At 31.9% G+C, this 12,929-nt stretch overlaps 1 protein-coding gene across 1 annotated transcript in view; it reads left to right on the top strand.

The window, feature by feature from the left end:
- DopEcR (G-protein coupled receptor DopEcR) overlaps positions 1-12,572 on the top strand; it is a 174,505-nt gene extending 161,933 nt beyond the window's left edge. The window contains exons 2-3 of the mRNA XM_035357200.2: positions 967-1,268; positions 5,688-12,572. Of these exons, the coding sequence (XP_035213091.1) occupies positions 990-1,268; positions 5,688-6,392 (984 nt within the window). The 5' untranslated portion in view covers positions 967-989 and the 3' untranslated portion in view covers positions 6,393-12,572. The remainder of the gene's footprint in view (positions 1-966; positions 1,269-5,687) is intronic.
- Positions 12,573-12,929: the final 357 nt, after the last annotated feature.

Below are 12,929 nucleotides of genomic sequence, written 5' to 3'. Positions count from 1 at the left end.
AATTTCAACTCACCACTTCCGGCCAGAACGTAGTTTTAGAATCACGTCTAAATTCATACTGAGAACAGCGGTATTTAAACGCGAAGTTCTTCGGTCTTAGGGAGACAAAAACCAGATATTCTGGGCAGCACGCGTCCGCCTTTTTAGGCTACGCTCTCGTAAGCTATTATTACGCCCGGCCGTACTTTAGACCCTTGATAGCTTCGCAGTCTATTAACGTTAAGGGGCCAACTCTGATAGAATTTTGATAGCTTCGGCTATATCTCTTTAGTTAAGATTAGTTTAGTTTAATTCTTAGTCTCTTAAGTTCAAGCCCAAGTGTCGGCTTTATTGTACACTCCAAAACGGAGTTAGTGTTAAACTTTAGTTGGAATAATAAAGGGTTATTTTACCCTTCTATCTTGTTGTTTCCTCTAAAACTAACAGTAACTCAAGCGATTATTCGCTTATCACTTCTTAAGATTCTTCACTTCCAACAGTAACTTAGAATTACACCGTGAGGTATAATTCTAATTATTATATAATGCATATAAGATAGAACTTCTAATATATGTACTTCTTTCACTCAACACAAAAGCAACTTAAATACTGCAAAGCCGTTGAACAAATCGGTAACTGCTATCTCAGGTCTTTCTGTGTAAGCGGACCACCTATGCCAAAAGAACTTTCAAGAAGGAATATGGTTCTTCCTACGTAAATTTTGCTTTGTAAGTTCACTTTGTATTTGGTTAATAATTATTGATTATTGCCTACTAAATATAATTACTAAGCGATTGATTTAATAAGACAAAGTGCACAAGATCTGCCTTGCTCCGAATATAACTACTACCTCAAATGTTAATAAACGCATTTGTATGCTTAAAATATTTCACGGTAAGTAATAATGTCTCAAACCGATTGAGATCGACCAAAAATTTAACAAATTAGACTCTGCTTAAACGCTTATGTTCTTTTTGTATTTTTTAGTGTGGCTCCTGCTCCTACTCGTGATGCTGGGACGTTCGTCTGGTCTATTTCCATCTGAAGATGAAGCTTATGCACTGGACGCGACTGAAGCAAATCTGGAGAGCGTGGTTGAAGCGGTCGTCATCTTAGTCATATGCGTCTCCATCGTGATAACCAATGTTCTAGTCATCTGGGCCGTGGCTACTTCACCGGCCCCAAAAGAAGCCATTGATCTCTATGTGCTGTCAGTGGCAGTAGCTGATCTCCTTTGTGGAGTCTGCATTGTACCACTTTCAGTTTATCCTGCTTTCGTCCAGGAATGGGTTTGTGAAATTTATTCACCTCTTTTTTATGTTCTGTTCATTCATACTGAAGGTGTTAGTAAATCAAATCTTAGGGTTAATGAAAATCTGTTAAAGTATATTAAATATGTTACTTATAAATCTGTAGTAGTATATGAGAGTATTCTCGACAGGGCCGGCGGAAGCGGGCCCGCAAGGCCTTCTTTGCAGGCGGGCGCCGACCAATGGAGGGGCGCCGACCAGCGAACGACACAGAGCGTTTTTTTTTTTAATGCAAAAGAATGTGCATTTATCGGGGAAGAATGCTGACGAATCCCCTCTCTCCAGAAGAGAACTTTAAGGCAAATGTCTTTTTTAGAATTTTGGATACTGCTTGGACATCATTAAACGAAAGATATGATGCAATGAAAAATCACTGCGATAATTTCAGTTTCCTGGGTAATTTATCAGAAATCGATAACGCAAATTTGAAAATAAAATGTGATAAATTAGAAAAATTGTTACAGTGTGGTGACAATAAAGATGTTAACGTAGAAGAACTCTATGACGAAATAGTAGCTTCGAAAGACATTTTTACAGCCGGTATGAATGACCCATTCGATATTTTGAACTTAATTGCATCAGATAATTTGTGCTTCCCGAACTTGAAGATCGTACTACTTAGCATTTCTGTTAGTTTTGCTAGTAGCGAAAGATCATTCTCCAAATTAAAATTGATCAAGACATATTTGCGTTCAAGTATATCGCAGGAGAGACTCAAATGTAGCTTTGATTGCCATTGAAAATTAAATCTGTCAAGAACTAGATGCAAAAGAAATTATAGAAAAATTTGTAAATATGAAATGCAGAAAAATAAATTATTCTCAATAAATTGTTAAAATCAATTTCCACAAATGCTTTCTTCAAAACTTCCTTCTCATATACAAAAATTTAGAAAAAGGGGGGCGACTTCAGCTATTTTGCAGGCGGGCGCCGGATAACCTTGCGCCGGCGCTGATTCTCGATTACTGGAATGGGTGGCATTCAGAGGATTGATCTGCCCTGTACTTAAATAAACACTGTTTTAAAAAAAAACTACTTAGTTTCGAACACAAAATTATTACATGAACGAAATCGAAACTTATTTGAAAGCACTAATGAATATAATGTCCGATAGAGCAAGCAGGCAAAAATTACACCACCACTAATTCTTGATTTTACCATGCTACGATCTGCTGCTGATATGCTACCTATTTCTCGTTTCTTAAACAGTTGATAATTGTCTGAATGGAAGAGAAACAAATTAATATAAAATGTAATATTAGGCATAAAATTCTGTGAAAAACTAAGATTCCTCTCCAACATTCCAATTTTATAACTTATAATTATTATACCTAGATAAATTAACGATGTAATTTTGGTGAGATAACCGCAATCTTTTCAATTTAGACACGAAAATTTAGAATAACTCGTTTGCAGTCGAAGCACAAATGGTTTTCATTCATGTTCAAGCTTTGGGGCAGATTAAGCAAAAGCAACAAATTCGGAACATGAGAGATTGTGATCCGGTTAACTAGATAAATACAGTAATAAGGATGTCGGAAAATATTACAGATCCAAGAATTAAATTATTACGTGAAAAAAGATCGGAAAATTCTTATGGACTTGGTTTATTATATTTGTATCGTATTCCCCACACGTCAGTTAACACACACCTGGAATATTCTCCAACAGGTGCTCTACTGCACATTTCTGAGAAAAGCGAAACTGCGTTGAAAAGAAATATCTCAGTTCATTCAAAATCATTCTTTGCGGGATGCCATAAAACATTAATTCTCGCGGTATCTTTATACCTTAATAAATCTATATTTCATTTCTGACAGAAAACTGTTAGCATTTAGAAACCTGTCTAGAGAGTAATTTATAAGGGAATTAAGTGAATCAAATTAAACTAATAAACTAATTAGACTAATAACAATTACTAATTATAAGTTAATTTACAACAAACTTTCAATTTTAGTGAAGAATTTCCTATTTTATAAAACTCCTGGCATTCTGTAATCATTAACATCAAGTGTTTAGTAGTGATAAGTATTCTTTTGCTGTTTTCCTTTGCAGTAATTCAATTAATTCAAAACTTCAAATTTTTACTCCCAAAACGTTGAGAATCAGCAGGTAAAATTAACAACCTGTAAACTACTTAAAACCTTAGCCACATGAGAGCATTACAGTTAAAAGGTTACAATCAAATATTTTCACCAAACTAATGCTTGAAATACATTTCACTCACAGGAAGAAGTTTGTCATCAAGAAAGACTTCACTATATAAGGTTAATTTTCTTTTTTAGGACGACCGCTTTGCCATTGTGTGTTAGTCGGAAATTAATCTAGGAAAATCATGTTTCATCAAATTGACTAGGTTGATTAAGTTTAAACTCATTTGTCCATTCGATTATCTCATTCTAAACTTGACTTGCTAGCATACTGTAAATCGATCTAGAGCATGCGACTGCCGAAACTTTGAAGCTTGAACGCTTATTTAGCATTCACTAAATCATCGACGCTATCGGACCGCATCTTCTTACCTATCTGTTGTTTAATTATTGATATTTAAAATTTTAAAATGAGAAATGCAGTATAAAAACCTTAAACATTTAGCTGAAGTGTATATAAAAGAAGGTATAATAATTTAAGTATGCAGCAAACCTCAGTTATTTTTTCCCTAGAGATTCTTTAATTTGCACTATGTAGCACCTAAATTTTTATGAAGGAAAAAAAAAATAATTCATAATTGAAACTAACTACTGATAACATAACTAATATATAGCTAAAGAAAATATGAATAAAATGCTATTATTCTAATTCTAGAGTGCGATCAGAATAATGTATTGAATTATAAATTTATAGTCTTGTTTTGTTTTTTAATTTATAGTGAAAAATTGAAAAGCATTTTCCAGTTATATTAAAAGAAGTATATCGTTGTTTCTTATAATAGTAGCTATAGGCAAAAGTGGATTTATGAAATAAGGGCCCCTCTATAACTTGAAATTTTGGTTCTCTCATGGTAAGACACAGGGCACCATGTCTCATTATGAGAGTCACCAAAATTAAGCATAAAAATGTAGTGTAAATTTTCAAATAATTGATTTGAGGGACACTTTTAAAACGGAGGCTCTCGCGACTGCGATTGCAAGTTTTAACAGCTGTTAGTGAAAGTTGTAGTCGTGGGGGTCAAGGACTAGTAACTGAATTTCAACTATCATATAACTCAGGTCGTGTAAGTAACTATAAGAATTTTCATCGTCTCATCTAAAAGTAGTTTCTCTTTCTGGTGTGAATAAATTTCCTTCTTTTCATACTATAAATATCAAAGAAAATATCTATATGTTCAAGTACTACTTTAAATTATAGTACAATAGACAAATCTCTGTCTGATCTAAAGGTCTATTATGTGATAGTACTAATAGGACTGAAAGACTTTGTTACGCAGTGCGATTTGTTATTGCCTTCGGTGTTTCTGAAATTTACTGTAAAATAACTATAGGAAACACAGCTAAAAACCGTTACGCAAAGAATTTCTCCAGACGTGCACTTGAAGTATAATTTATCACGTAACTGCAGGTAGTAACAGAGAAACAAACAGCAATCATAAAGCTAGGAGACAACATGCGACAAGTATGGCATGCATTGGTGGACATAAAGCTTATTTCATCCTAGAATTCACTATATGTGAGAGGTTGTGGCAAAATAAGAAAGATTTTGTGAGAAATATCAAACAATGTCAATATTTATATGCGACAGGACACGTTCAAAGAGATCGGCTGCTTGTGCAATGCAAAATGGATAGGCCAACTGGGACTATCAGCTTGGATCAAAAGAAGGATTCACTTGTCAAAATAAAAAGCACTTGTGCATATAAAACGAGGAGATTTCTTTATGTATTAGTAGGTAATTATGAATTGGATAGCATGTAAATGTGAATAGTAACTGAGCAATAAATAACAATTACATCATGAAATATTTAATTTAATTATTTCATATGTTTCCAGCCAATATTTGACTTGAAATTATTTTACCTGTCTGTTCGAAAGATATATGGGAGTTGAGCCTTAGTGGACAAGAATGATACTTATTTCCCGCAAAAAACTGGTCGTATTTAAATTTCTTGTGAAAGCTATGTATAAAAAGAGTATAAACTTAAAAACAAAAAAACTTTTATAGTGATATTAGTTCCCCATTTCCTCCTTAAAACTAATGGCAAGTAAAGAAATATGAAACAACAAATGTTTTACTTGAATTCAGTACTGAAAAATCTGAAATTAATAGCCAGAAATGTAACAGAGATAGAATAAAATATTTTTAAATATAGAACAACGTAATTTTTGATTACCTTGATTCATAAATATGTCAAACACTATATATATGATTTTTATTTATGAGTTTCTATCCGATTTTTTGCAGGTATATGGAGACTTGGTTTGCCGGCTGACAGGGTTCTTAGGATTGACTTTATGGTCTGTATGCCTTTATACATTCATGTGGATATCAGTTGATCGCTATTTGGCCATCCGGAAACCACTTCGCTATGATGTCATCCAAACTCGAACCCGCTGCCAGTGCTGGATGGTATTCACATGGCTTACTTCCCTTTTCCTCTGCAGTCCTCCCCTCTTAGGGTTTTCCAAAGGTCGTTTCTATGGAGATGGTTACATATGCATGCTGGATCTCGGTAACATGATACCGTACAGTATAACACTAGCTGTACTGGTCCTCGCGCCGAGCATACTCACCATCAGCTATACTTATTTCTACATCCTCAGCACAATGTACAAGCTCAGGAAGTGCTTGACAAAGGAAGAACGAGACTATGCTACGGCAGTTAGCGAAAACCTATCCAATCCAGACCACCTCATGTCATTCGTTCTGATTTTGCTCTTCTGGATCACTTGGTTGCCCTGGTTCTGTTTTCGCATATTTGAGCAAGTTTCCCAAGCCACGGACGAATACCACGCCTTGCACTTCTGGCTTCTCTGGTTAGGAATCACGGACTGCATATGGAAGTTTTTTGTTTATCTCGCCATGAGTCCCAAATTCAGAATGAGTCTGAAAAGGTTATGTCTTTCTCTTTGTTGTCGTGCTCCCGCCAGGCAACCACTTATTGTCTGAAAAGAAAAAAGCTTTCTTCGACACACAGCTTACTTTCAAATTATAAGGTCGTCTGGAAAAAAAATAAAGATTATAATTCAGCATGTTCTACATAAGAAGGATCTATACGCCAATTATACTATTCCAATTAAAGGAAAACAACATTAATTTAGGTATGCTTTTCAAATGTATTTGGCCCGTAGACAGCTAAAACGACCCATGTGTGTCTGAAATGCCGAGTACTGCTTCCAAAACGCCAAATTAGGAAAAGTAATTCTAATAGTACTAGCCTTCAAATTTCAGAATAAAAATTAGTTACAATTTCCAAAAAAACAGGAATTTTAGAAACCTAATATTTTGTTATGCCTTTAGTTAAGTAAATCTGTTTAAATCTAATATTTGTAACTGATTACTCAAAAAACGATTAATTTCCTGATTACATAATAACAAAATGTGTATTAAATCACCAGGTCTTAGTGTGTTTTAAAATAAGCAGTACTCGGTTGCTTACAATTATGTTGCCTGGATTGATGTTGTATCTTGACGTGTCTATAGCCTTAGTCATTGCAAAGTATTCAACGACATTTCCGGTTTTATATATTCACATATAGTTCTTATATTTCGTATTCGTTTTTGACTGAAGTGTAATTTTGATACAGTCATATATTCTGTGTTTTTTTGTCTAGATGAAGAGGGACTTTTTTACCGTAAAGAATTTAGAAGGAATATTCTAAATAATATGGCAGTTTAAGTTTTATTGAAAATATTTTTCTGGAAATCAAGATATTTGATACGAAAACTGCAATGGTAGGCTGTTTCGTATAAAATTTTCAGTAGTTTTTGCAACTTTTGTTTACATAATTCTAATTCTAGAAACGTGGAAAACCTGTTTTTTTTAGCTTATTACTTGGACTATAAGGCTCATTCGTGTGGATTATAAGTATTTTTTAATTCAAACTGATCGGATAATGCAGCATAATGATATATGAAGAGCATATAAATGCAATTTTTTTTTTCAAAAAAAGTATAGATTTTGACCGTTTATAAGCTTTTAATTTAAAGTACTTTGCAAAGAAGATTATTTTCTTTGATTTTTTTTATACTCTAGCCTGAAATTAACGCTCTACTCAAGGAAAGAAATATGCTTAAATAAAGAAATGCTTGATTAGTTGGAGAAAGCCTTATTTTTTTAATCTCCATAACAGCTACCAAATGAATATTGATTCAGTCAGACAATGTATGAAATATAATTTTAACTTTCTATCAAATATCTTGACGACAAATTGTGAATTCTTTGTAGGGGGTCTTATAAAAGTATTTATTTTCATCTCAAATAGATTTCTTACGCCGTTGACAGACACGCGAATTTTTAAATGAACTAGAATTTATTTTTTGCATGTACTTTTTTATATTGGTTTCATACTCAAATTCATACATAGTTTTACTAAAAGCTTAAACGAAAATATAGAGCTTTATTAGAAAGTAGAAGTTTATACGTAATCCGTGCAAAGTACAGAAAATCGAGCTAAGCCAAAATTAGATAGATATATATGTAAACAATCAAAACGTCATCTCATCCACGACAATCTTTCTTTAATTCAGGGATTTTCAAGCTCCCTTTAGAAATAAAATATAGAGCAAAATTTTAGATATTTGGTCACTCATTAGATAAAAATTCCTTCATGCATTACACAAGCATTTAGCATTTAGCTTCAACTTCGGTGAAATTTACATTTCACAATATACGAAATGGCAAGCAAAATCATTGCTTTGTATAATCGCTGCTTAAAAATTCTAGGAAACAATGCTCTATATCTTTCGATGAAATTATAGGTAAATCAGGAATTCACTTACATTGCTGTGGATTATAACATATGAAGACTCGTTTGCCAAAATAAAACAATTCACTTTTTAGGCCCAGTATTTGGCCAATATACAAAGCTAGTTTTATTAGTTAAAAGCAATTTCCAATTTGTATGGATTACATAGACTTTCAGGTAAGGAATTTGTAAAAAATTTCAAATCTTGCTCTAAATATCATAATACGTTCAATTCTTGTATTGGAAATGCATTTCAAATTATTTATTACCTAAATATTTCTCTTGATATAAAATTTTAAGGAAATAATAGGCATTAAACATCATTCAATTAAAATAAATAAATGACATGAGCTATGGCTTTTAAACTAAACGTAGAATCGTTAAAATCTCTCTGAAGAAATAATAAAATTCCTTAAAGGAAGAACTACTTTATTATACCTATATAATGAATTAATATCTCGCATAGACTTTTTAATTCGTAAAATGCCTATTTTTTATCAAAAAAAAGTTTTGTAATAATTCAAAATTCGTTAATCTACTTAAAATTAATTGTTCTAAAAAACTTTTTAACCTAATTAGCATGAGTATGGGAAATCTCGTTTGTTAACCTGTAAAACGTATAAAACTTAACATCACAGCCGCGAAATATTTCTTCATTAGATGTGTTTGTCAGGCTTAGTACTAAATCAAGTATTTATTGGTTTTCAACATACATGAAAATAAATTGCTATTTATATAATAAATTACTTTTCATAATAAAAACTGTTATCATTAATACAGCGAGTTACATTTTTTAGTAATAGTATAAATGTATTTATTTTGTTTATATTTAACCTACTGATTCTTAATGTTCATTGAAATTTTTAACTATTATCGAATTAGTAAAATACGCATACTATCAAATATTTTATTTCACTTCCGTATTTTGAATGTTTCCACTGGTTTTACTACATAAGTCCTTCTACGGTGATTTTTCTAATTGACGGTTTATTAAATGGTATTGAAAAAGCATATTAAAACAAAAATTCTGTTTGATAGTAAATTAAATCCAATTTAAGTTTAAATTAGTAATACAAAAATACAATTTAAAGAAATTTACATAATAATCAACAGCTTGTTGTAATTTTCATGGAAATGGTGAGACAGGAAATCGATATGAAAATTAAAAAATTAGACTTAAAAAGTTATTGTCATTAATCAGAATTTATGTCAGAAGGCAGGAATGAAAATTAAATTTCAAATCACACGCAAATATGCTTATAATATGTAACAATGAAGCCAAATTATTCTGTAAAATTAAACTCATTGCAAAATTAAGAATATTACTTTTCTATTCGAATTAAAATTTATCCCCACTATTTTGTTCTTTCAAAATAGAAATTTGAACAATTTCCCTTTAATCTCGTTTTTATGTTTCTTATTCTTCAGCATACGGGGTAGTATATAATAAGAAAATGTTCTAGTTAAATTCAAAAATATAACTTCGGCCCCCAACATTCATTCATTCTTCACGGAATCTATTCTTTTGAAATTGGACGTGACTAATCTTTCTCATCTTCAGCAGCAGGATTCTATCCTTTCATTCAATATTCTGGTACAACACTACCATCATCAAATGTGTCCACAGAACTTTCGTTCAAATTTCCTGTTCATTCTTACAGATAAGGAACCTTTTGACGATTAGAAATGCCATATGAAAGATCGCGTAAGTTTGCGTTAGCGATCATAAGATACGCGAACATACTTTTATTTCAGCCACTGCTTTTACCAAATAAATAGCCAAATAAATTTCAGCTAGCTTTAAAAAACATGAAATTAAATAGATTTCGTTAACATTACGCAAATGTAATTTTTGAAGTTATAGTTACAAAGCTATTTTACGATCACGCAAACTAAAATTTCATTTATCAGTAGCATTCATAAATGCTGTTTCCTTACTGAAATTTTACCATAAGAGAAATTTTAAAGAATGTTTCACATCTTGCAGTTTTGGTTAAACTGGTTATTATCACTAGACATTCATTTTCTTGCTTCCATTTAAATTGATACCCCTAGAAAAACAACTTTCTTACTAACACGGGCTCTGTTAATTTAATGTACTCTAAAATTCTAACTTTTTGGGAAACTTTTTATAGCATACAGACAAAAGATCTGTCTATCATTTTGTATGTCTTGGATCACAATAGCGCATTCTAAATTTATTTATTCAATCTTAATCACTCACTACTAGTTAAAAAAAATATTTATTAACACAAATATTTTAAATTAGTAATAAAAATACGTATTTGTGCAAATTCTTGCCTGAGCATGAAATAAGATAATATCATGGTGATATGTCTAGCAGAATTCATTAATTATTAAGGGAATATTAATTTATTTACAAAGTTATTTAACTGATATAGCTATTTATTCTAGAAAACAAAATGTAATATTACGAACCTGAATAACCATTTTTATCTGCCCATTTGTATTCTTTAGTCAAACTAATTTTAGCCGATTAACCTGGAGATAGGTTAATGAGACTGCCGTACAGAAAGGCACAGGTTCGAATCCCGCAGAAGGCATAGATATTTGTAAATGTATAGTGTCTGTGCGGCATGTTGGTTTTTTAAATATTAGGCTAGCCGAAAGTCCTCTTGAGAGGTTGATGGTAGGGAAAGAGGTGTCAGAGACCCTCGGACGCCCTCCTTCGAGGTGCTCTTTCTCTAAACTGGGGTCGGGATTGAGCAAAGGCATACTGTTACCTGCATAGTGCCCAAGGCTGCTGCCAACGACAGACGAAATCTCGTCTTCTTGCCACGGTGAATTTCTTGATATCAAACAAACGAGAGTAGACACGATAACAAAAACTAATTAATTTTATACTGACATAATTGAAATATTTCCTTTCTAGAAAACATTACCATTCGAACTAACACTAAAGAGAATCATAAAATAAAATAATCTTCATAAAGCAAATTATTCCTAAATCTTTTTTGTGCCTTTTAACTAACTATATTTCTCCTTGATCCTCAAATTTCTAACGCAGCTTCGTTTCCCTTAATTTTTCTCCCAAGAATTGTATTAATAATTCAAAAACGGAAATAAATGGCAACTGTAATATTACCTGCGGATGCTCCATACTTCATAACGAGCTCCAACAGAAGTAACGGACCATTTCTTCTACCCTCCAACCATGACGCAGTAAAGAATGTGGGAGGGCCTTAGTGTACCCACATACTCTTGATCTTTTGGAGTCACGGAAACACAAAATAGACAAAAGAAGTAATCTGAATCGATGCATCCTTGTTGACTCCCTCCAAACGAGTTACCAATGAAATTGGCAGACTAAAGAGATGGAACTGTTCTCTAGTTTTCAGCAAAAACTAGAGTTATGAATAACGGTTCGTTTACCACGCCCAGAATTTTCTACAGTAAGTAAAAAGTTGTAGCAGTCAATTTTTCTGGACTTTTTCTTAATCAATAACGACATTCAATCTCAAACAGAAGTCTTTAAAAATGTAGAAAATTATTGTTTCTTCTTTTTTTCATTTTTGTCGAAGAGCTTTGGACAAATAAACTTTTCAAATATTGTTAATGGTATGTTCTTTGTCATAGAAATAAGTTCTTTCACTTCAGAAAGATTCAAAATGTTAGTACTGTAAATAAATGCTATGGCACGGCCGTTGTTACCGTATGAAATGAATACAATCATATGTGGTACATACTTATTTCTAAAAAGTCTACTTGAATTACTTTCCATGTGTATACTAAAATCAAAAGTATTCTTTCCTCACTTTATTTATTGTTCTATTTATATGAGTTAGTAATTGTATACGTTTTTAGCTTATCAATAAGACCTAAATTTTTGGGGGTCAACCTGATCTACAGATAATTTTTCCGGCCCAAAATACCTATGGATTAGGTGTAATTACAAAACATGCAACAAATTTATCATTGCAGAGCATGACACAGAAGATCTGAGTGCTGGTAGGAGAGGAATATCTTAGTAATATGGATATAATATGCAAGTCCTTATATTCATACATTTCTCCTATTTCAAGCCTTATTTCTGGTGAAATTATTGTTATTGGAAATAGTTTACTAATGACAGTTTCTTTGCCATTGGGAATAAAACAATAGTTTAATAATATAAGACAATTTACGAACATAACTAGCCCATTTATTTTCATTAATAAAATATTCTTAGTTTTTTTAATGCTTTAGGCATTATTATTAGCAATACTTTAACAAATATTTTTTATTAATTTTATTGAACAATAAGAACACAGGTAAGCAAGCTAAAATCTTTTCATAAAAACGCAAAAAATGGTAAATGGATTTAAGGGGACTCATACACCTTAAAACCCATAAGAGCTTCGAATATGTAACTGTTGCAAGAATTGGGATAACTTATTTATTTTAAAAGCAATTACTTCCAACTTTTTACAGATGACTACATAATATAGCTGCTTTCAGAAATAGGCATCAGAAAGTTTGTGTTGCCACAAATATTTTTATAATTTAATCCGCTATGTGACAACATTTTTCGTTATGTTTCCACCTTGCGCGCACAGTTTAAAACATTCTGTTGCATAATTTAATTCCATATTTAACATATAGCTTTTATAACATTTGGAAACTATTCTGAAGAAGAAAAATAAATAAAATTCTAAAAATTTCATGTTAAATTTTTATTTTATTTTGAGTTGAGTTTATAAAATATATTTTATTAAAAAAAATTTGTAATGTTTTCGTC

This window comes from Stegodyphus dumicola, chromosome 9 (genome assembly GCF_044657685.1).
Source record: "Stegodyphus dumicola isolate Sdum_Otavi_A_Nest chromosome 9, ASM4465768v1".
NCBI classification, from domain to species: domain Eukaryota; kingdom Metazoa; phylum Arthropoda; class Arachnida; order Araneae; family Eresidae; genus Stegodyphus; species Stegodyphus dumicola.
The sequence above is the reverse complement of the archived record's forward strand: the minus strand, read 5'-3'. Positions and strand labels throughout refer to the sequence as shown.